This window comes from Electrophorus electricus, chromosome 19 (assembly GCF_013358815.1).
Source record: "Electrophorus electricus isolate fEleEle1 chromosome 19, fEleEle1.pri, whole genome shotgun sequence".
Taxonomy (NCBI): Eukaryota; Metazoa; Chordata; class Actinopteri; order Gymnotiformes; family Gymnotidae; genus Electrophorus; species Electrophorus electricus.
The window spans coordinates 3,094,404-3,120,147 of NC_049553.1; the positions used below are offsets into that span (position 1 = coordinate 3,094,404).

General features: G+C 36.7%; 1 protein-coding gene and 1 long non-coding RNA gene across 2 annotated transcripts in view; both read right to left on the bottom strand.

The window, feature by feature from the left end:
- The window catches only part of LOC113569453, a 107,785-nt gene extending 82,294 nt beyond the window's left edge, over window positions 1–25,491 (bottom strand). Inside the window, exon 1 of the mRNA XM_035536696.1 lies at window positions 25,179–25,491. Coding sequence (XP_035392589.1) covers window positions 25,179–25,470 — 292 coding nt within the window. The 5' untranslated portion in view covers window positions 25,471–25,491. The remainder of the gene's footprint in view (window positions 1–25,178) is intronic.
- LOC113569525 lies at window positions 24,028–24,648 on the bottom strand. The gene is made up of 3 exons (XR_004777165.1): window positions 24,554–24,648; window positions 24,400–24,440; window positions 24,028–24,264 (listed from the first exon to the last, which is right to left on the bottom strand). It is a non-coding gene; the product is annotated as an uncharacterized LOC113569525 (long non-coding RNA).
- Window positions 25,492–25,744: the final 253 nt, after the last annotated feature.

A 25,744-nucleotide genomic window follows, 5' to 3' on the forward strand; every position in this document is an offset into this window, starting at 1 on the left:
ATAAATTCGCCTTGACTTGCCTTGCCTCTGTATACCAAATTAGGATAACTAAAGTTTAAATATATAAACATGTGTTTATTTCCTCGTTTTAATGCTTTGTGAGAGGCTCTCTGCAGATCCTATACCACAGAGATGTTTATCTCTCTTGTCTTCCCATTACAGTTCACACTTACTCACAGTTCACAGTCGAGTTAACTCAAGATACATATGTGACTGGAATAAGTCCAAACAGGAAGCATAGGTACCAGTTCACCACTTAAAGACTGTGTATTAAAACACTCTGTGGACTGAAAAACTTATTGGAATTCATCTAAGCTTTCCCTAAAGTTAATAAACGCTTTTAAACTTTCATCTTAATAGATTTTTCACTGTGGATTTTTTGTTTGTGTGGTGCTCAGCTACCCTATTTTTTCCTGCTGTCACCAGCAGGGAGTGGTGTTTGGTGAGAGCTCTATAAACCTATATCAGTCAAGCCTGCCCTCCCACACCTTGACTACTTTTCTCTCTTCAATATGTTTACAAAAATATATATTTTTAAATGTGATATAAATGGATTAAAAGGTCATAAAGATGTGAAAAAATAATATAATAGTTTGTTACAATAAAAGATGCTAAAGTAATATTTACCAGTAATATTTTAGGTACAAACATGTGTGAAGGTTCTAAACCAATAAAATATTTGAACGCCAACTCTAAAAAAACAAGCTACCAAAACAGTGTTGAGTATGGTTAAACTCTAAATGCAAAACAAAAAGCATCATGCTTCTCCTTTTAGTTGTTTTTAATTTAGTTGGAGTAAACAAGTCATTGTATTTTGGTCTGTGGTTATGGAAAGAGAAACAAAGTGCACTTTGCTGCAGCACGGGGTGTGAAAAAAGTCAGGTCTGGGCAATTTTGTGGGTGGAAACTCAAACCAAGATGGCCTCTCATGCAAACCTGCATGTCTAGCCATACAAATGCACATCTGCAGCCTGGGCCTTTGCTCTGTATGTGCAATTGCATGCAACAATTTAGCTGGATGAATTAAACAGTGGAGAGATTATGATGATGATGGCAGTAATAATAAGTGTTGGGAAAGTACACAAGTCATGTACTGATGTGTAGGTGGAGATATCAATCAAAAGAAGTAACTGTAAAAAAGTAGCCACAGTATTTATAATTCCTGTTGATTGTACAAAAGTAAAAAGCACAAAAATACTTGCTTTTAAATGTCCTTTATTATCACAATAAAAAGTATTGTGTATTCTATTATTATTGTATTATTCTATTTAGAAGACCTTAAAAATTAATTATTTTTCCCATTCAATAATTTAAACAATTTCTGATATAAAGCCAAGAGTGGAGCAGTGTCCACAAGCGATACAACCTTCGATCTGTTTGACATTTTTCTGACCCTAAACCTGTTGATATATGGTTATATATAGCTTTTTAGCTTCAACATGAGAGCAACAGGTTGAGATGCACTGATGCACTGTGCTATTAGCACAGATGCACTGTGCTATTAGTGGTTGAATTTAAAATTTCATATATTTTAGGTAATCCAGTCTCCCTCACTTTAAAGTAATGAGGATGGATCCATGCAGCAGAAAGTTGTGGATGCAAAAGCAAAAAATTATACTTGTGTAGTAAAATGAAAGCAATTCCAAATGGGAATACTCTTAACTTTTAAAGACAGTTAAAAACATACTTAAGTATGCTAATATGTATTTTAGTATGGTGACAAATATAATAAAAAAAAATTAAATCCCAAACAATCAAATAAAGTTACTTTCACTAAAAGAATAATATTGATAACAATGCCTGTTTTTATCATAACTGTCAAAAATTGTCAAAAGCAATTGTGAAAATCAACATTTAAAAATAATGTAGTTATTTACTGATGATTGGTTACTGGTATACATCTTCAATAAATCTACTAGCTGTTGTTCAGCTCAGCGGTTCTTGCTGTACACTGAACAGCTTCTTCCTGTCTATCATTCAACAGGAAGTGATGGGCCACTTTTTGACACCTCCTATTCTGTTATGCTCCACTAACACCTTTACTGTATAGGGGCATTTGCTGCTGTCATTTAAACAGGAGCTTGTGGTTTGTCTAAACAAAACCTCCACCTCTACATAATTGATCTTGAAAATAAAAATACTTAGTCTGACAAACAGAATATATATATATATGTATATAATCTGACAAAAGGGAAATGTAAAATAGTCTAAATACTCTTTATACATAAAACTTAAAAAATACTATTAATAATTTTAAAATACTCTTTAAAATGAAAATTGTAGTCACTAAGAAATACACTCCCCCATGCTTTGTTTCTGCAAATAGAGGTTTTGCAAGTCATGGTGAATTAAATTAGAAAATAATTTGTAGTTTTATTTTCTATCCATGGCATAGAAGTGTCAAGGGGTTTATGTTTGTTTGTGTTTTTAAGCACATAGCTTACAGGTGTTATTCTGCAAACAATATGCAGCAGGAACAAAAAGCCAGCCTGGAGAAATGGAGCATAGAAAAAGACCATAAAATCAAGCAACTCCGTTTGCATTATTATAGCATGTGGCAGAAAATGATCCTGCATTATGAACGTGTTGTGTAAATCATGCGTATTTTCAGTGAACTTTAGATGGTATTCAGGAGGCACTCTTGTACAGGAGTAGATTGCATATGCCTCTTTCCCATTCTTCCTGTCCCTCACTCTGCAGGAAACCACAGCTGCTTTCTGTCACCTAGTTTTCAGTTATGCCACTCTCCCTGCCAAATTGTATTGTCATGTGCTGCTGTCATTTGATCCAGGAGCTCGTAGCTTGTGGTAAAACTACACAAGGCTTCAGGCCTTATCTGATTGCCTGTCTCCCACAGAAATGTCTTCAAATGCTATCAGAAATTTATAATGCAGTGTGCACATTTTTGTTTGCTTGTTTGTAAAAAAAATATATATCTTATATTGAGTTCTCAGTAGATTTGTTCTCAAAAGGTTTACTGTCTCTCAAAAAAGAGGAGGATAGTTTGTGGTCTTGAAAACACATCATAAAAAAAAAGTGAACCAGAGATTTCATTTAGTTTCAGATTTCATGCTCAGTCTGAATTCAGGAGCATGTCATAACCTTTGGTTCACTGCAGTCAACAAATGAAGTTGCTCTAACCCACTAAAATATGTGACCATGCAGCCAATTCCATCTCTCAATTTAAACAATCTCAATCTCCTGGCAGGAGAAAGAAGAAAGCCAGCATGACAGTTTGGGTGTCTGCCAGACCACCTCAAATAATGCCATGAATGGGGACAGCTCTTCTACATTTCCAGATATCCTAGAGAAGGTCTCAAAGATGATTGGCCAGAATGCGTAGGACATGAAATTTGCTAGAATGTGTAAGACATTGCTAAAATATGTGCAACAGAGAGGCTAGACCTGCCTGCATTGTTCACATGTAGGTTCTATGATTGCATTAGAAAGTCTAACTTTAGACCAGCGCAGATGGTATAGAATTTTTAAATAGCCTAACAGAATTCCTTGCATATATAGTAGTCAGTAGAGATCAAAGAGTGAGATTACACCTCTTCTAGACCAGACAGCAAATGCCTCATCTATGACTGATGGAACAATGTGAATGTTTGCAGTTGGTGCTACTTGCCACAAACCCCGAAGTGAAACAAATTTTCTACCCTTCCAGTTTTTGAATAAGTGCAAAGATTGTGTGAATGGCAGGTTAGTACACAATATGCATGCTGGAGAAATGGACTCAACAGATGCCCCTTCCAAAGTTGACCATTCAGTGACATCATTCTTTACCCAATATAGCAATGCTCTTATATCAGCTGCCTGTCATGATTGACCACCCTCCTAGCATCCCTGACTCTATGGTTTCCCTTTCTTGTGTCTTTGTTTTGCTTTACTTCCTTGTTGTGGTTCCATTCCATAGTTTGATTTTCACCGCCCTTCATTTGCTTTTCCTCACCTGTCATTACTTTCACCTGTTCCTCATTTCTAACCTTGTTATGTTCAATATTTAAGCCCTGTGTTTGCCATGTTTCAGTTCTGGTCATTGTCCTAGCTGATGTCATGTACACAGGCTTTGTTTATTCCTAGCCTATTTGTTTTAGCCAGCTTCCCTTCTGTCATCATGTGTTTTGTTTCATTTAGTTATTCATGAATTCCCGAACTCTACGTGTTGATCAACTGACCCTGGACTAACGACTCTCAATATGGATTTGCCCATAATAAAACTTGCTCTTCTATGCATAGGCATCCACCTGCTAACCACTCAACTTTACACCACCCAGAAACAATACTGGAAATATGAGAGTGCCATCTGTCTTATCATACAAGGATCAGTATACCTCTTTTAATTTGGGATATTTTTTAGTTCCAAATAAAAGTTTATATAAAATTATTTAATTTAGAAGATGAAGATTTTCATCTTTCGTCTGTTTCTCTTTAGAAGAAGTTGCGGTCTTTGATACTCATAAATCTCATCTGTTTGGGTGAGCCCACAACTCCCGTCTTCCCTTCATTCCCATCAAGCACTCCCCTCACTCTCTACCTATGTTGTTTATGCCCAAGTCCCCCCACACCTTCACAGGAGTGTAACAAGTAGCACCATGTGTTTTGCACCACACTACTTTGCTTCAAATCTTGTCCTAGTTGCCTCAGAAGGGTTTTAGAATTTATTGAGGATTAAAGAGATAATCCTACTTAGTACTTGTTTGACGGGATTTTGATTTTTAGGGATTTTGATGAAAATTATTTTTCACAGACTGACAGCAATAAAAGGGGAGGGTGATCTGCGAATATTTTGAAGAAGTAACTGTGTGGTCACTGCGATTTACCACTTTTCATATATTTGATTACTAAAGCTGTCTCCATAGCCAAGAGGTCTTTCTCCAGCCGAGCAGCTGTCCCCAGGCCTATAGAAGGTTCATACTAAGTTTTAAAAAATATTCCAGTGAAATATTCCAATATTTCTAATTTTTAGGCATGTCCATGCTTTTTGAGTCTTGCACATCATTGATTACTTGAATGACTTGATTGGCAATTGATGAGCGAGTATCTGGCCAGCTTTTTCACCGTGTTCATAGTACCATGATTTAGACATAATTTATTCAGCCTGTCTGGTTGACAGGAGATCAAATTTGGTTTGCAGTAACTTATTCTTTTCCAATGTATCATGTGATGGCTCATGACTATAACCTATCCAGCTCTTTAAGGCATACAGTGCTTTTTTGATTTACGCAATTATGATATATGCATATTGGCTTCGGCATCTGCCATATAGTTAAAGAAGACACCACTGGGGTTTCATTAATATCAAAAAACAGCACAATCTCAGACACAAAGAAATTAGTGAAAGTTTCCACTGACAGAAGTAACAGATTGAATCTCCTAGAGCAGTAACTGGTCTGTGTAGTATGAATATATATGTTCACAGATAAGGGACAATGAACTGAAATAACTACGTGCCCATAATCACACTCATTAATGTGGGGTAGAAGACTTTATCTAAATAGGAATAGAGCCTATGAACATCCATATATCAGTTATAGAATATGATTTAAGGAAAAACTGTATGTGCAGCCTACACCTAGTTTGCCTGCATTAAACTCTAGCCCTACTGTAAATCTATTACAGTACAGCTAAGAAGAATCAGCTGCTTATAAACAGATCTCTTGCTGCCTGTCTGATACAAAAACCACGCCTCTCAAAAATAGAAAAACTTGATTGTCTAATGCTGATGTAGAGCCCTGCAAACCACAGCTCAAATATGCCTCGCCTTCCATCATGTGCACTTGTACTCAGTGGAATTTGTGAGTATATATGAAATATATGTATATATGTATTTCTATCTTATTCTACAGTATTTTTCTTATTATTTACTGTCCTTTACTGTCATTGAAAATGTATAAGTTTAAGTAAGAAATTAGTAACAATGTGTGTACAGTTATTGTTTTTTGTGATATATTATCATGTCTTTAGCCTGAACTGCTTATTAATTGTCAGCTTTACACTGACTGATAAAGTTGGATATTAAACATTATCAACGACAATTTCAGAGAACATGATTATGAAGTTATCAAAGTATCTGTTTTCATTGTAATTCTTTATGGCTTTCAGGCTTCATCCTTAAATGGACATCTCAGACCCTTGCACTGATGGTGAATATTGGACAAAATGCAACTTTTACCTGTGCCAACATTTTCAGAAAACCAGGTTACCTAGCCTGGTTCAAACAGACCAATGGTTCTTTCCCACTTTGTATTGTAACTAAGTATTATAGCTACAAAACAACTGCCATTTATCTGAATGGATTTAAAGAAGAACATTTTAAAATGACTCTGAAAAACAAAAGCTCATCCTCAAAAATCATGAAAGTGGATTATTCTGACTCTGGCCTTTATTATTGTGGAGCTTTTTTGCGGGATCACATGGAATTCTATAATGAATCACATTTAGATATTAAATGTAATATTGCATGATTAAAAATATTTATTCAGAAATATTCTTTGATCTATGATTTTCTTCTATATGATTTATGCTTCTACTGTATACTGTATTATGTGGTTTTGTTTTACGGTTTAATTTACCTATTGTCCTGAGTACCTGTAGTAAGGCATGTGAAGATTTTTCATTATGATACCTTTCTAAATAGGTCCTAATGATATGTCTATAACTACACAGGATCATGGTGGTGATGACATCTTTTTCAAACTAATACTGCTCTTGAGTGGAATCATCATTATTTTCATCATGGCCCTGGTGGTACTGCTCCTCCTCAGGCTAAAAAAGAAAAGTAAGCAGGCCCAAGGTAAACTCAAGAATGACAACTTATACATGTTACAATAATAAGCTTTCCAGAATTCACAGAGAATTTAATGTCAAAGAAACTGCAGTCAGGTTATTATCTCACGCAAAATTCTGCTGTCTTTGGCTAAAAACGCGTTTATTTCTTGTTTCCTTTCAGATGCTCCTGTCTAAGCCCACTGTCACCAGGTAGAGGTAAAATTGGTTACAAATTGACATTGCAGTGTATACTTGCATATTCAAACACTTGTGGGTTTTGTGCTTCTGTTTCATTTGCACCAAAAATAATGACAAAAATCCAGTTAAATCAATTTTCAATTTCATAGTACAAGATCCCACTTGTAGTAGTTAATTTGTTGATTTTAATCCAGATTGTTATGTGATGTTACTAGACACAAGTATTGTGCAGCAGTTACATCAATAGTAATGTAGTAATGTAATCCATCTGCAACATTGTGTTTACCTGTAACCATGTAATTTTACTGTAGTAGCACAGTAGCTCTAATACATAGGTATTGAAGTAAGGCCACCAATGTTTCACGGCAAGAGTTTTCTTGCCAACCAATTACCTCAGTATGCATGCTCATAGAGTTGAAATTTTAACCTACAAAAGTAATTATCCTGCAAAAATAAAGGCTTTCAACAAGGCCACTCTACCACCATTTCAAAAATGGTGAAGTAACTGTTGCTGTAATCAACAGTGAATCTAATCAGTTATTTAGCTATAGGTTGTGACATAGGCGGCACAGAGGAGGAGCGAGAGGCAAGGTCGAACTGATATGTTCTTTATTCTCCATGTAATTTGAACAAACACAAAAAGAAGTCATGTTAAATCTCCTGGAACGGAGTAGCGTTGCACTGACGGGTGCCCGTGTTCTCATCCGCTAATGCGCAGTGTTTTCCCTCTGAACCTGTAGGAGTATAAATAGGGAGATATAGAATGAGGAGCAGGTGTCTCCTATTAAAAGACAGGTGACCGTGACACAGGTACTTTGTATATAGACTTTATATAGATGTGTATAAGGCATACTTCCCACTGCATACATCATGATTTTATTTTGTTGGAAGCCAAATCATGCATGGTGTATGAAAATCTTTGGTTGTGAGTTAAGATTGGTGGACATATAATGCATAGTGTGACATACTCCGTTTTGGCCAATTTAGTGCTTCTGAGACCAAAGAGGGATGACGTTTCAGCTCTGGTAGTGTCAGACAATTTAAATAATCAGAGTGAGACTGCTCCTACAAAGCTAATCTACAAGCCACCAAAAAGAGGATGTCATTGTGATGAGGATGTCATTGTGATGTCATTGTGATGTGAAACCCACGGGGCATCTAAAATACTGGCCATAGTGGGCTCATTGATGATGTATGCTGAAAGAAGTAATTTCATTTAATTTAATCTATCATTAGAGAATATTATCATATAATCAACTTCAAAACAATATCACACTGTTGGGCATAGAATTCTGCTATCTTTTACTGGCATCATCTTGTACAGTCTGAAATGTAACACACTTAAAAAACCAATGAAATCAGACAGTGTAAACCTGGCTTCAAAGAAATAAACACAGTAACCAAACAAATAGAAACCCCGACCTTATGTAAGATATGGACCCTCCCTTATAATTTATATATTTATAACTACATAAACAGATGCAACAGAAATTCCAATTCCACACATGCTTTGTATGTGTTGAGCATACTGAGAATTTTCTTAATTTTCTGAAATTTGAAAAACTGTAAAGACAGCATCCTAAAATGTATCAAACAAATGGTCCAGGACCAAAGACAATTTCAAACATTTCCTGTGGTAGATTTGGCCCTTGGAGAAGTTGAGTGGCAATTTGCAGACAACATATGACAATTAGTATTGCCAGTTTAGTCACACTTGCCTGCTCCCTCGCCTGTACATGGGAGACAAATGTGGTTCAATGCCATACAAGAATTTATATTCTTTTATATATATATATATATATATATATATATATATATATATATATATAAAAGAATATAAATTCATATATATATATATATATATATATATATATATATATATATATATATATATATATATATATATAGTGTGTGTGTGTGTGTGTGTGTGTGTGTGTGTGTGTGTGTGTGTGTGTGTGTCTGTGTGTGTTTTTTTCTATGCTAATTTAAATATTTTTAATTTTCATGCTAATTTAAATTTTTCATTACCTATTTTTATGTAGGTAGAAGATCCAGGAGTACTGAACTATTCCTCTTTAACATTTTCCAAAAGGAATGGGAAGAGGACAAAGGGAAGGGAAGTGGTTTCAAATATTGTCTATGCTCCAACAAGATAAAATCTCTGATCCGACAATACGGTGTATATGTGACAGTCACACAGCCCTCCAGCCCTGTAGCCCAAAACCAACAAGCAAAGCAGTCAGGGTCCATACCATTTCCAAGAATATCCATGTAAGTCTTGAGGATCTCCACACCCAGCAATCACCCAATCAGATGATGTTCTCAACATCCTCTTCTCTGGAGTACTGATTGGATCCACCTGCTCTTCATTTATATGTATAATATTATATTTGTATAATAAATCTGGGTTTCTTCATTGACTTTGCAACCTGTTGCCTTGTTATCAGAAATTGTTTTGTGTATTGTTCCCATTTGTGTATTGACTCATTTTGTTTCCCTCAACTCTGTTATCGTATTCTGCCATTTTGCATTTGTTTGCTCTTTGGATTGTTTTTTATGGTTTTCATCCAGAATTTCTTTGACCCTGCTCCCAGTGTTCCTTCGGTTTGGTAAATATACTCTTCTGGTTTTGACCATGGCTTGTTGTCTGCTTCTGGTTTATATGTCTCTCATTAAAACTGTTTTTGGATTATCCACCTATCATTAAAATCTCACCCTCTATTATCTGCAAACGACTGGCTGATCCTGCCTCATTACAGTATATGTGTATGTATGACAATCATTAGTTTGGGTCAAAGACATTCACTTAAAATTAGCCTGCAAAATGGTTTGTGTCATGTGTGAAGTGGCAACTTTCAGATATTTTAATCATCTAATCAATCTTCTTCTTCTTCTACACTTAAATCATTTCAGAGTTGAGGTGGAAATCTGGTGAGCAGAAAAGCCCATGTGTCTTCAGCCACTTCCTCCATCTACTTCTAGAGGATCCCTAGGCACACCCAGGCCTGCCAAGGTTCAGGGTCTACATCAAGAGGTCCTTCCAGATGGCCATGTCTGGTATACCTTCAGTGGGAGGCAACCACTGAATCCTTAATAGATTCTCAAATGATCTTGACTAGCTTCTCTCAACATAGAGGAATTGCAGTTCTACACTGAGCTCCTTCCAGATACCAGAGGTCCTCACCCTATCACTGGGCATGGGTTGCAGTATCCACTGGAGAAAGCTCATTTTGGCCACTTTTATCTATAATCATTTTCATGAACATAGGTGGGGGTGGGGACATAGACATACGTAAATTGAGAGCTTTGCTTTATAGCTCATGTCCTTCTTTACCTTGACAGGCCAGTGCTGTAACTGCATTACTGCAGCTACTACACCTAACTTGTGGTCAATTTCATGATCCGTCTTCCCATGACTCCTGAACAAGACCCTTAAGATACTTAAACTCCACTTGAAGGTGGTTTCTCACACCCTATGCAGAGGAAGAGTGTTATACTTTTCCAGGAGATAACAATGGATTCAGACTTGGAGGTGCTTATCTTTATACTGAGTGCTTCACAATGAGCTGCAAACAACTCAAGTGTGTACTGAAGACCTTGATACAAGGGAGCCAGAAATACAACAGTGGCTTAATGCTGTCAATGTGTAACAAATGACAGTGTGAAAGTAGAAAAATCAAATGGTCTGCATCAGTGAACCAGACACCCTGCACTCCCAAAACACCTCCCATAGAGCATATTTGGGCACATAGACATACGCCTTCTTCAGATCTACAAAACCATATATACTTACCAATTACTTTATTAGTTACACCTGTTCAACTGCTTGTTAATGCAAATACATAATCAGACAATCACATGGCAGCAACTTAATACATTTAGGCATGTAGACATTGTCAAGATGACATGTTGAAGTTCAAACCAAGCATCAGAATGGGGGAGAAAGGTGATTTAAGTGACTTTGAATATGGCATAGTTGTTGATACTAGACAGGCTGGTATTTCAGAAATTGCTGACTTACTGGAAATCACACACACAACCATCTCTAGGGTTTACAGAGAATGATCCAAAAATAAGAAAATATCCAATGAGCCACAGTTCTCTGGGCAAATAAATGCCTTATTGATGCCAGACAACAGAGGAAAATAGCAGACTGGGTTGAGGTGATAGAAAGGCAACAGTAAGTCAAATAACCACTCAGTACAATAAGGTATGTAGAAGAGCATCAATGAATGCACATGTCAAGCAGATTGGCTACAGCAGCAGAAGACCACACTGAAGGTGCCACTCCTGTCAGCTAAAAACAGGCAACTGAGGTTACAATTCACATGGGCTCACCAAAGTTGTAAAATGGCAGATTGAAAAAACATTGCCTGATTTGATAAGTACCAGGTTCTGCATTGATATTCGGATAGTAGGGTCAGAATTTTGTGTAAACATGAAAGCATGACTCCATCCTGCCTCGTATCAACAGTTCAAGCTTGCGATGAACGTTTATGGCACCTTAAGACCAACTGAGCATCATTTTAACCATGTCCATCCCTTTATGATAAAAGTGTACCTATCTTCTGATGATTATTTCAAGCAGAATAACATGCCATGTCACAAAGCTCAAAATATCTCAAACTGGTTACTTGAACATAACTATGAGCTCAAATTGCCTCCACAGCTACCAGATCCCAATGTAATAGAGCACCTTTGGGATGTGGTGGAATAGAAGAGTTACATCATGGATGCACAGCTGTATGATGCTGTCATGTCAATATGGACCAAATTCTCTGAGGAATGTTTCCAGTACTTTGTTGAATCTATGCCTTTACATTTACATTTACATTTGTGGCATTTAGCAGACACTCTTATCCAAAGCTACAAAAGCTACAAAAGTGCTTTGTCATTTATTCATAGAATACATCCTAGCCAGTACAGCAGATTAGAGTTTAATATACAAATGATCTAGAATACTGTAGAAATACAGGGATCACTGCTGATGCCTAGAAGTGCAAAATACACAAAGTCTCTCTTAAACAATGATAAGTGTAATAAACAATAACTGCTAGAGTTCGTTAGGCAACATCAATGTAATAAACAATACCCTACGATAAGTACTAATTTAGTCAGTCAATATGGGAGCAGGGTCATTTGTCATTTAAATATTCCACAAATAGATGGATCTTCAGTCTGCGTTTGAAGACTGCAAGGGATTATGCTGTCTGGACAGCAAGTGAGTGTTTATTCCACCATCTTGGACCCAGGACAGAAAATAGTCTCAGTGCTTGTCATCCACGAGACCTGAAGCAAGGTATTTCAAGCCAAGCCATACTTGAGGTTCGAAGTACTTGAGGTACAGATTGGGCTTTGACCATTGACATCATGAATGGAGGGGCTGGTCCATTTTTGGCTTTGTAGACAAGCATCAATGTTTTAAATCTGATGTATGCAGCTACTGGAAGCCAATGAAGGTAGCGCAGCAGCAGAGTAACATGTGTGAACTTTGGAAGACTGAAGAGCAGCTGCTGCAATCTGGACAAGTTGTAGAGGCCTGATGGCTCTTGGAGAAAGACCAGCAAGTGGCGAGTTGCAGTAGTCTATCTTTGAGATCACAAGAGACTACACAAGCACCTGGGTAGCTTCCTGTGAAAGAAAGGGCCGAATCCTTCGTATATTACAAAGGAGAAATCTGTAAGACCAGGTTAGATTTGAAACATGAGTTGAAAACGACAACTGGTTGTCCAAAGTTATGCCCAGGCTACAAGCAGCTTCAGAGTGTGATACCAGGCAATTCTCAAAGGAAACTGTGAGGTACAGTTGGGAGTACCTGGGATGTACAGAAGCTCAATTTTACTGGGGTTGAGCGTCAAGTGGTTGGCTATCATCCATGACACAATGTCAGTCAAGCATGCTGAGATCTGGAGACCAGCATGTCAGAGAAAAGAAAGAAATAATAGTGTCATCAGCATAGCAGTGGTAGGAAAAAGCATTAAACATTAAGGCAATTATTAAGGCAAAAGCGGGTCTAATCTGGTACTCGCAAGGTGTACCTAATAAAGTGGCCAGTGAATGTGTACTGGAATGGCAAATTTCCCTGCTCCTCAACTATCTAGGAGAAGGTAAAGAGCTGGTCCACTGTTTCATGAGAACCGAATCATTGTCCCTCTTGAACCCAAGGCTCAACAATCAGACAATACTTTGCCTCGCAATAGACTTTTCTAGGGAGACTGAAAAGTGCTACCTCTATTATTTACACAAATTCTCCAGGTCCATTTCTTAAAGATGGTGACCATTACCCCAGTCTCAGAGAGCCTTCAGGACTGTGGTCACCATCTGGCCTTCCCTTAGTTATGCTGCTACAGATAAACCTACTGGAGCTACATGCTAAACACTGGCATGTCTACTGTATAAGGACTATTCATATGATGCTCATATTTACACATCTAACCTAGATCTTTCTGTTTTATTTGCTACTGTGCAGATAATACCAACGCTAGACTAGTACTGCTAATCAGTGACAAAGCATCTAAGAAAATGTTCTGGCCCCACCTATAGATGAACTAAAGTAGACAGTAGATGAACTGATGTTGCCATGTCAGAAACATCCCACCCACAGACCCACTGGCATAACTGATGCTCCATCTACAATGTAATGTAATAAAGCATGGACTGGCTACTAATTGAGCTGCCCAAGGGTAGGTGGGCTCCCTTGAGTCTTGGTCCTCCCATGGTCTCTTCCTTAATTCAGCCCAGGGAGTTTTTCCTTCCCACTGTTGCCTCCGGCTTTCTCATTAGGTATCTGGATCCAGCTTTGTGACAAAATGTTGACAAATGTCTTATATAAATAAATTTGTCTTTGACTTTGTTGTGAACTGGGAAAGGGCTAAAATGTGGCCTTTTGTGGGGTTTCCAAGGTCTAGAGTGGGAAAACTGTTCTAGACTTATTAAGTAATGAGAACTTTATTGGAAACATTACCTGACATGTAATCAGCAATTTGTTGAGGAGAGAGTTCAATTGACAGAGAGCTGACATATCTAAGGAAAACACTATTGCTGGTGCATTTTATGCTGTCTTCAGCTCAATATTGACCATTAATACTGTTATAGTTTTATACTTATGTGCAAATTTCTGCTTTGTTGACTTTGTCATAGTGCACCAGGCATCCAGCCTGAGGGACATGCCAACAACCACACACACACTACCACACACACCACAACTTCCAAAGTCTCCTAATTATTGATTACATGCACCTGTCCCTCATTTACATTTTGGTCTCTCTATTCAAGCCAACAGGAAGTGTTAATCAACTGTGGCTCATTGCCTTGGGTGTTATTGCAAGTGCTTTGCCTCTTTTTTCACTCACTCCTCTGCTTTGTGTTTGTTTTATTATGGAGAATATAAACATTCTGAATGTGGGCTTGCATCTCGTTCCCTCCGTGCACATGTCACACACTCGATCTGACAGTAGTACATCCTGTTTCCCCACAGATTATTTTAAAACAGAAGCTTGATGTTATATGAAGACATTGAAGTTATATGTTATATCACAATATTTAAACATCATTTTAAACACTGTAAAACATGAAAACTAAGTGGCTAGTGAGTATTTCAAATGTTTTCATATGAAATGTTGGTTTCATATCTATGAGAATACACACACACACACAAAGCAAAGGCCTAGTGAGTGATAACTGCTGAAATCAACATATTTATATACTGACTTCTGAACTATAAATATTAAACTGCAATAAAAACATTTTTGTTGTGAGGAATATTATGTTTTCATTTGTACAAGTGTATTTGGACAAGTTTTACCAGACTTGTATCTGGTGTATTTACATGCTTGCTTATAAGGAAAATAAAAGTTTTCACCGTCCGACTTGTGCATACACAGATTTGTCTTTAATGGGCTTTGCTCTTGATTTTTTTGAAGATGCCGGCTTATGAGAAAAACTCAAAGCAGCATAATTCAAGGAATCCTTGTTATCAACCTGCAAGAGTAATAAAATAAAATAAAATTCATAACAATGCGAAACTTTAGTTGTCAGCTTTCAAATGAATGTTCTGTGTCATACAGTGAGAGACCACTTTTTTTGAAGTAGGTTTATTGAGATTTGAATAACATCAATTTAATTCTGTGGCAATTCAGAAATTAATACTTACCTGATTCATTTGTATTGTTTGAGCAGTTAAAGAGTCTTGAAAACAATCAGAAAGTATAATTAACTGTAATTTCACATTTAGAGATACTGGATATTTATGTGCAAATACATAAGAAAACTTGACAAATCCACACCTTTTTGTCAATACATTTGTAACATTCTGATGAGCATTATAACCACAGTTACAGTTATGATGTTTGATGATGCAAGTGCTAAGACAGGGAATTTCCATGTCTCCATTTTGGTTTCTAGAAAAAAGTTCGGTTAAGATAAAGATTTTAACAAAATATATTATTTTTCTACACGTCTGCATTTAAGAAGTTTTGATTTTGCTCTCAGGGCATACTTCTTATTCTGATTATTTCTGATTCACTGACCTGCACAACTAACCACACATATAGACAACTATTGTTGGCTACTTTTCTTAAGTGATCTAAGTCCACCTTTTATATTTTTATTTGACTGGTGCAGAAATACTTTTAGTTGATGCTTATGGCAATGTATGAAGATTGACTGTGGAATGGTGAAGACAGGAAGACTTTTGAGAACTCAAGCTAAAGTGCAGATGGCATAGAAGAAGGAACTATGAGCTCATTTGTGTTTATCTAACCTAGGGGCACTCAAGAGTGATCAATCGGCAGGTACTTAGTGGCACAAACTTCAGTGGACTGGACTTTCAAAAAGCAAATTTTTGGTTAGGCATCTGATAATATATTGCTTTTTTCCTACAATTAACTTTATTTCCATTTTTGTACATACATATTTTGATCATATTAATATTAGGTTTTTAAATTTGCATGATGAGCAAAAACCAAAACATGCATGAAGCACAACAATAGTTGCATTTAAATAAACTTACAACTATAACTACTCAGTATTTTACTGTAGTCTATAAATATCTATAATTTTTTAAAGTATGCTGTCTCTAGGTTTACTATCTAATATATTTAATCTATCTAACATGGTGTTAAAACACCAAGTAGTAGTAATTGCATGGTTATCTAGGGTTTGCTTTTTTCACTTGTCATTACATTGCAATCCTTACCATTGAAGAACCGTGTGGTTCCATTCCCAAACAGTATCTGTCCACAAAGAGCCACAGCACAGTAGTAAGTCCCAGCATCAGAGAGGCTGAGATTCCTCTTTGTGAGCTCATACACACAGCTCTCTGTAGGAGAGTCAGCTGCAGAGCTCTTCTGACACTGACCCTTGCTGTGTCCGTTAGTATAAATAATTCCTGGTTGAGACTCTTCTGAACCGTGTCTGAACCAATAGACGCTGTGTCCTCCGGCACAGATCTCAGTGAGGACTGTACACTGCAGAGTCACAGGGTTTCCTGGATGAACTGGCTCTGACACAGGCTGCTGGAGAAGTGTGTGGCTGGAATAATGTGCACCTTCAAGTTCAAGTTCGGTTTATTCGTCACATACATAGTCATACACAGTATAATGTGCTGTGAAATGGTGGAGAGTGCTCTGTCCAAACTGAGGAAGAGAAACAGGGGTGCATAGAGAAAAATATATATATGCAGCTAAATATATATATTCTATGTATGTACAAAAATATATTAACAATGTATGTACAATATATGTATATCATGATTATATACACAATGTACATTGTATATGGTTGGGTATATATGTACACAATCTACAGAATGTACAGATCCATTTTATATAATAACATATCTACAGTTGTTGTGTAACAGGGTAATTGAGTATAAATCTATATATACAGATGCACAGATATACAGTCATGTTACATGGTGGTGGTGGTCCCCACAGTTTATCAGTTTCCCTGATTCAGGGCCCGAATGGCCTGTGGGAAGAAGCTCCTCTTCAGCCTCTCTGTCTTGGTCTTCAGGGAGTGGAAGCGCCTCCCTGACCTCTACAGAGTGAAGAGTCTATTGTTGGGATGGGTGGGGTCCTTCACAATTTTCCTGGCCTTGGTCTGGCACCGCTTGTAGTAGATGGTCTGCAGGTCAGGAAGTTCCGTGTGAGTGATGCGCTCTGCTGAACGCACTACCCTTTGGAGTGCTTGTCTGTCCTGCTTGGTGCTATTCCCAAACCAGACTGTGTAAAAAGTAATGAATAAGAAGCAATAAATATCTTTAACAAAGAAGTAATCAACTAATGTGTAACATAAAATACCAAATAAAACGTCCTTGATCCAAAATGTTTGATAATAAATATCTGCAATAATATCCAATTAAAATTCTTATTTCTGCATTAGCATTTGGTTGAAAGTGTGACTAACCTTCAGAATCTTTGATCACCAAAACTGTTCCATCTCCAAAAGTAATAATATTCATAAAAGCCACAGTACAGTAGTAGGTCGCAGTGTCAGACTGCTCTTTTTTCACAATGCTCAAAGCACAACTGCTATCTTCAGTCTGTACAATATAATGTTTTTTGTCAAAACCATTATAAAATGTGGCTTCTTTTGAGTAGCGCTGAGAGTCTGCAATTAGTAGTGGTCTCGTTCTGATAGAATTGTCACATTGGCTCCAAGTTCAACCGTTATTAGAGGGTCCTTTTGCACAACCACCACCACCTGACATTGTGCATCTGAACATGCAAAGAGAATTTATGCATAAAAATTTAATGAAAAGGACACTGTAATCATATGAAAAACTAAAATAGAAAATCTAACTTGCAAAAGCAGTCTGAGTAAAGGTATATAATCAAGAACAGGAACCTCATTTTTCAGTGAAGTCTGGAAGAAAATATTTTTAGTAGAAATATATGTTTATGAAAGTGAATTTATGCCAGTGTGTTTAACAACAATATCATATTAGTACACTGGTAGAATCCAAAGACAGATCCTCTAAACAGTTTAACAAGCCTTAGTCTGTAATTTCATTTTTAAAATATCAAATGGTCTCGTATTGTGCTGAATGGCCTCTTCCTGTCTTTTGTTCTACAGAATGTCACTGACTCCACTGATTGTGGTGACTGCTGGGGACAGTCTGAGCCAGTACTTCTCTTATGTACTCCCCCATGGCCTTGCTTCTTAATCATAACACAATGGGCAAGCTTGACTGTGGGGAGATTGTAGAATCAGGGAGGAAATCTAGAGCAAACTTCTCTATTAGGTGGAAGAGTCATGGCATAGATTTTGATGAAATCTACTGAGATAGCAGAAGCTGTAGTATTCTTGCAGCAGCTGAAGGAGAGGCCAACCTCGTCCTTGAGGGAGTGGGAGAACCCTCAACACCGACAAGAAAAATCTTAATGTGAAAACACAAGCAAAATGAGAGATTGATACACAATTCATTTGTAAACTGTCTTGCCTAAAAATGTATTGTCAATGTTAAAATATCGTTTAACTGTATAGTTAATTTTAATATATAGTGAATTTTAATCATTGCACAGGTGTTATCATTGATTCTTCCCACAAGAAAGTGATGGGATAATTAGTGTATAAAAGCCAACAGACCATCCAGTCAGAGGAAGCCGGTAGAGGCTGTTATAATTATGGAATTGAGAAAGGTGTCTTACCATATCAGCAAGCATGCTATTTTTATGTTCAGTGCTGTTTCCCTCTTATGTTGAGACATGGAGAAGGTAAGTGATGTGTATATACACAACTCTGGAAAAAAGTAACAGACCACTACAAAATTATCAGTTTCTTTAGTTTTACAATTGATGGCTATGTGTTTGACCAGGCTGAGCATTTTTATTTTATTCTATAAAATACTGGCAACATTTCTTTCAAATTCCAGATAGAAATATTGTATTTTAGAGCATGTTTTTTTATGAAAATGACTAATGGTCAAAATAACAATAGTTACAGAAATAATGCAAAGAAAACAAGCTCATATTCATTTATAAACAACACAGTACTAATATTTCAACATAGGATGAGTCAAGAAATCAATATTTGGTGCGTCTTGGCATGCTTTCCACCAGTCTTTCACGTCGCTGAAACACCCCTAGACCATCACCGAATTTCACAGTGCACCAAATTTCACAGTGCATGCAAAACACTGTTTTGTAGGCCTCTCCAGGTCTCTGTGTAACCATTACATGACCAGGTGTTATCAGAGAAGATGACCTTACTCCAGTCCTCTATGGTCCAATCCTTATGGTCTTTTGCAAAACGTCAGTCTGGCTCTTGATGAAGGTGCTTTTTTCTAGCTTTGCACGACTTCAGCCCTGCCTCCAGAAGCCTGTTTCGAAGCTTCTGTGCAATTCAGCCCAGCCGCTGCATGCTATTCTGTTTGTAGATCACTTGACGTCATCTTACGGTTGTTAAGTGACATTTGAATGAGGTGGCGATCATCATGGTCACTAGAGAGTCTTTTTTTTTACTTCTGCGAGTCTGTAGCTGTTGTCCCATGTGGTTTTTGCTTGACCTAGTTCTTATAAACCATAATTTATGAAATTTTCAAGATAGAAACAACATGACACTCACTGTATCCCTCTAACAGTAAAGTTACGATTGAACCCTTCTTTTCCTCATTAAGAACCTTTCTTTTCAACTATTTTGGCATGATCTGTAGCTGTATTTTGACTACACTTACCTTTTGGGTAGTCCTAGCACTTTTTTTCTCATCCAACTGGATCTATAACAAGAGAAGAGTGATGACAGCAGCAGTGGTTTAGAATAGGAATTTGTTAGCATCTCATTAAGTAGAATGTGGTGAGTCTGTAAAGGAATTCAACATACTCTTGAATGGAATAGCAGCTGTACATGTGGAGATGCTGATTTGAGAAAAAATGAGAGTGGTCTCACCCTTTTCTGGAGATGTACATTATATATATATATATATATATATATTCTGTAACAGCATCATAGATGGCGCACCATCAGTTCGAGCAATTTCAAAATATGATACAGATAGAAAGGGAAGAGTCACAGCTGATGACACAGTTTGTTGATACAAACTGTAAAAGAGAAAGCAAACACTACAACCTTAACCTACACCCAATGTATATGGGCTGGATAGGCCCCAAGATGTTCCCACTCCCAAAAAATGATGACATAGAACATTACTTGACAACATTTGAAAGGATAATTCACAAACCTGTAAATGACCTTATAAGGACTGGACTCTACACTTCATCCCACTGATGAGTGAGAAAACCTGAGCAGTGTACGTCACCATACATCAACTGTGAGCATTCTAATGACTACAAGAGAGTGAAAGATGCTGTTTTACAAAAATACAAGAGCAACAAAGAAAACTACAGACTCAAGGTCCATTCAAAGTTGGTTCCAAGTGGAGAGACAGTGAAAAAAAATTGCATGCCAGAGAGAAAGACCTATACAAGAAATGGATGACACCAAAACAATGCTCAAAGGATGAAATTAATGATACCATCAACCTATAGCAGTTCTTAGAACTCATCAACCCTCACCTCAAACATGGATACAAGAGTGCAACCCAACATCATCTATTCAAGCAGCTGAACTAGCAGAATTATACATTGCCACCAGAAGAAATCTCCCAAAATACCAGCTAGGGGAAATTTGAAGGGAAGTACAGCACAAATGGTTCTAGCCAAAGGCCAAAACACCAAACACTAGGGATAAGGTTCTTATCACAGAATAAATGAAGATTTATCAGAGAATGCAAAATTTTTATTGTCCACTTCTAATGAGCCTATGTCCATTGTAGTCTCAGATTCCTGTTCTATGCTGACATGAATAGATGTAGCATAGTGAGCTTTTGCTGTTGTATCCCATCTGCCTCAGTGTTCGCTGGTGTTGTGAGATACTTTTCTGCTTACCATGGATACAAAGAGTAGTTATTTGAGATATCTTTCTGTCAGTTTGAACCAGTCTAGCCATTCTTGTGTGACCCCTCTCATCAACAAGGCATTTCCACCCAGGAAGCTGTTACTCCCTAGGCTTTTTCTGTTTTTCAAACCTAATCTAATGGTCAGGTATTTGGGACAAGACAAGTGGTTAATGTTCCATTTCTATTGGATAGGCATTTGTGGTGATGTACATCAGAGGCATGAATCATGATGCAACTGTCAGTTGGATAATCCATTGGCCATCAAAAAAAGTGGCATTGTACCAATCACCTTTAATCAAGGTCCCCTTCAAAACAATTTACATTTATGATGCTTTTATCCAAAGCCACTTACAATTATGACTGGGTACAACTTGAACAACTGAGGGTTAAGGGCCTTGGTCAGGGGCCCAACAGAGGCAGCGGTGGGGCTTTAACCAGCAACCATCTTGATTACAAGTCAACTACCTTAACCACTGAGCTGCCACTGCCCCATTGTATGATTTGGTCATACCAGAGTAAATTGTGTACCATTTTGCAATAGTTTTGCAAAAGCTTTTCAGGTGGCACAGCAAATAAAAGGGGAACGATGGGATACCTTTGCAGGGGCATGGCAAAGAAACCAAAACACAAAGCATGTGGAACTATAAAAGATTAAAAACAAAAGACATGCAGTGGACATGACTGCTAGGCAGACACTACTAGAGAGGAGGAACCATCACATCACGTATATAAAATCTCCCAAGTTTGAGTTATGACTTTGCGTTGTTATAAAGAACATTTTTAATGCTCCATGCCACTAAACACAAATTTTGTGTAATTCCATAATCTTCCATAATCTGATTAACAAATGTGACGTTGTCCTTGAAATCTAACTGTAGTTAACATTAGGTTTAGAGATCATATCTAAGATAAATACTTTAGACAAAATATCTTTGCAAACGACAGGTTGTTAAGGGAATGCCCACCAGATTGATCACCCTAATTTTAAAATCTTTATAAACTTCCCCCCTCTTCATCTGTGATGTTTTCAGGTCTCATGACATAATTCCCTATATATTACGGTGTATGGAGTTAGACCAAGACCAGCTCAGATTATTGATTGATTGGTGGTTTATTTTCATACAGTATTCATTGAAAACCATTAGAAAGAATCAGGTAAGCAAATGCATAGCTCTTTTTCTTTACATTTTCATATCCACCACTACTGATCAAAAAGGTTTTGTGGGTTGTGCATGTTTACTGACTCACAGAGAAATATGTCTAGGAGCCTTTGGTTTAAAATAGCTTGTGAATGTAACATTAAATAAGCAGGCATTGTAAAAATGATAGGATCTATAGATCTGGTTGTTTTGCTACTGTTCTTTTAACTATGAGTGTTGGTAAAAGCTGCATTTCTTCATTCAAGTTGTTTGACAAAGAAACAAAGAAACGGTTGAGCACTGCCTGTCACAATCAGATATTCCGACCCTTATGCTAAGACTAAACATTCAAGATCTTGATTACTGTTACCACCTTCTCATGCTCAAGTTTCCAGACCTGATCACCAGCATCACCCTGCAGACCCTACAAGCATTAATAACATCTTTCCACAATACACACATGGTTTAATGTGGTAAAGTAAATTATAAGTGTACTGGGAGGATGGAAGGAGGGATGAATGAAAGTATAGATGTGTGGATAGATGAGCGCATCAATATGAAGACCAATTTGGTGATTTGGCATAGTTCAGTCAGTACAGCAAATTTAGTTGTTTTATGTTTTCCACGTAAGGAGTTATAAAATGAATGGGTTCCTATGGGAGGATAAAGGGATGAATGAAGGGATACACTCATACTGAGTGCAGTCATTATGACATTCTGTTTTGTGCTATGGGTCAGCTAGATTGATGGCTATAGTTTGAAAACTAAAAGAGTTACACAATCTATGGGTGCAATCTGGTTTGCCGTTGTCTGTGCCCCACCAAAGTGTAAATTTAACATCAGTAAGCATACGTTAATTTGCCAATGTTCTCTTTTCTCTTTTTTGTCCATAATAGTGTATGTTTCATTTTTCCCCTCATATATTTCTTTAAGCTCAACCCAGAGAGGGGATCAAATGCAAGCATAGACAAATTAATGAGCAAGAGGACCAGACACCCTGTCCAGAAAAGGTCTTTGGCTATCGATCCACATGTCTGTTCCTTGATGAGGAAGCTTACAGAATGTGAGAGACATTTCATCTGGGGTACCTGTTGATGCTTGTTTATACCCTCAGAGTACTTACCTTACATTCATGGGCTATTTTCTCCTTTCTCTATTTTTCTGTCACCCTATTTCTTTTATCAAGACATATCTTAATCATAAATAAAACATCTTAGCATAATACAGTTTAATTAAGGTACTATAACATGATCTGATAGACATGCATGACATGAGGATATAAAATATGTAATCATAAAACACTTGAAAATATTATTAGTATGAAATGTTTTATATAGTCCTAGAGACCTTGGATATATATCATAAATCAATATAAGATATCAAAACACCATTTCTTGTAAAGGACCATTTAAGCCAAAAATCTAATTTTCAGATGTTATTCTAGATGTAGTTTACATCTAGAATGTAGATGTAGTTTACATCTCAACAAGTTTGAAGTCCAGGTTTTGCTAGTTTAGTTTAGAACTGACATTACTATCAAACACTAGAAACCAATAGTCACAAAAAGAGCACAAACTGTTTTTGTAAAAACACATCACCAAAAAAAAGGAAAATTATCTTTGTTCATGAAGTTGGCAGATTGACTCTAGGCTGAGTGAAAAATTAGGTTCAGGTAAACAGTTTGTTTAAAAATTAAGTAGTGTTATGAAAACCTATTAATTGAGTTTTGAAAAGATTTAGGAGAAACAGGATAAGTCTTGATATTCCAGATAGGGTTTTTTTATTCTGTTATTTTCTATTATAAGCTCTAGTGATTGTGGAGAGGACAGATCTTGATTAAAAAAGCTAGAAAAAATTGTGGAATTTTTGGTTGCAGTTGCTGAGCTGTTTTTCAAAAGTTTTAAGTAAAATGGTCTTTAATGATTTAATGATCTTAAATAATCATGCTTTGTTACCTCAAATGTTTATCACACTGTCAACACAGGACTTTGTCTGGCTCATCTGAGTTGTATTTTGAAGTCTAGAATCACCAAAATGGGAATGCAGTTTTCTTGCCAATTCATGGCTGTCATGTTGCATGTAAATAGAGAGACTAATATAGCATTAAACAGAAAATAAAAATGTACTCATTTCAATTAGCTATTGTATTTTGACCTGAGCATAAACATCTGAATTGTTCATAACTGTGGATATTTCAGAGGTAGAAGGTTTCTGAGCAAATCTCAAAGCTGCATAGTTCAAGCCATCTGTGTCTTCAACCTGACAGAGAACAAAAATGTGTTATAAACTATGCAGAGAACAGAAGTATAGTAGTTAGCTTTGGAGTTTTTTTTTAATTAAGTCTACTTTTAGGTGCAGGAAAATTTTTAATTATTTTTTTGTTTGTTTTTTTACCTTATTTGTGTGTCTTGAGTGACCTTGACCTTGTCTTGAACCTTTCAAGGGAAAAAAGTAATGATGTTCAAAAATTTGTGAAAATATTATGTTAAAATTTAAAATGACTCCAGTATTATAGAATAAACTTTAAATACAATGTAATTTAACTAACGTTGCTGTTGGTTCTTGCATAGCAGTCCACCCAGAACCATGATGATAATAACAGACATCACAATACATATTGTCAAAACAGTAACAATCCATCTGGCATTTTCTGAAATTATTAAAAGCAATAGGTTAAAAGCAAATTCATTCATAGACAATGGTCTATTTTTCCCATTCATTATATATATATATATATATATATATATATATATATATATATATATATATATATATATATATAATATACACAAATGGACAGTTAAAATGTATTACAAAAAAAAAGAATCACTATTTATTAGTGGTTTTACCTTCAGCATCAACTTACTGTTTACCTGAACCTAATTTTTCACTCAGCCTAGAGTCAATCTGCCAACTTCATGAACAAAGATAATTTTCCTTTTTTTTGGTGATGTGTTTTTACAAAAACAGTGTGTTCTTCTGTGCAACTCTCATTAACAGCATGTAGTGAACATTGGACTGTAGAATATTCTCTGTTCTTGAAAATCATTTCAGTCTGAAGCTGCCACTTGATCTTTTCAGCTTGAAAAAAAAACAGCAAGTAATGAGAGAGAACCATGAATCAGGCCAAAGAAAAAAAAGAAGCAGAACAGTAAACCTGTGCACACAGATACCTTGAAATAGCAGAAGGGTCCCACATGCAAACTCTATAACATTTGCCTTCACTGTTCCACAGAAATATGTTCCAATGTCATCTTCTGAGACTTCATTAATGTTGAGGTCAAACGTTTCTTCACCCAGAGCAACAGTGAAGTGGCCATTGTCAAATGCTGGAGCAAATCTGTGTTTTGTGCCATCTTCAGTTGTTCTCACAACCTGCTGAGGCAACTTTCCTAAACTCATCTTATACCAAATGAAAATACCTTTGCTATCTTTGACCTTGTTTTGGTCACATTTAATTGCCATGCTATGTCCCTGCCTAACTGTTTGTACCTGAAGCTCCATGATTGTAGAGGTTTTAACTGGAGAGTAAAAAAAAAGTGTTTATTGCCTAGAATGCATGTTACTTATATTCACCCGATACTGTAGCATAAACATATTGGTTATTCAAAATATGACTTACCAGTTATGAAGAGGCAAAGAGTGAAAAAAATACTAAGCATTTCTACTGTTTAGATAGTAAAATCTTGTGACTCGATACCTTGTTTGTTCAACAGCAAAAGAGGCTTTGTGTTATGTG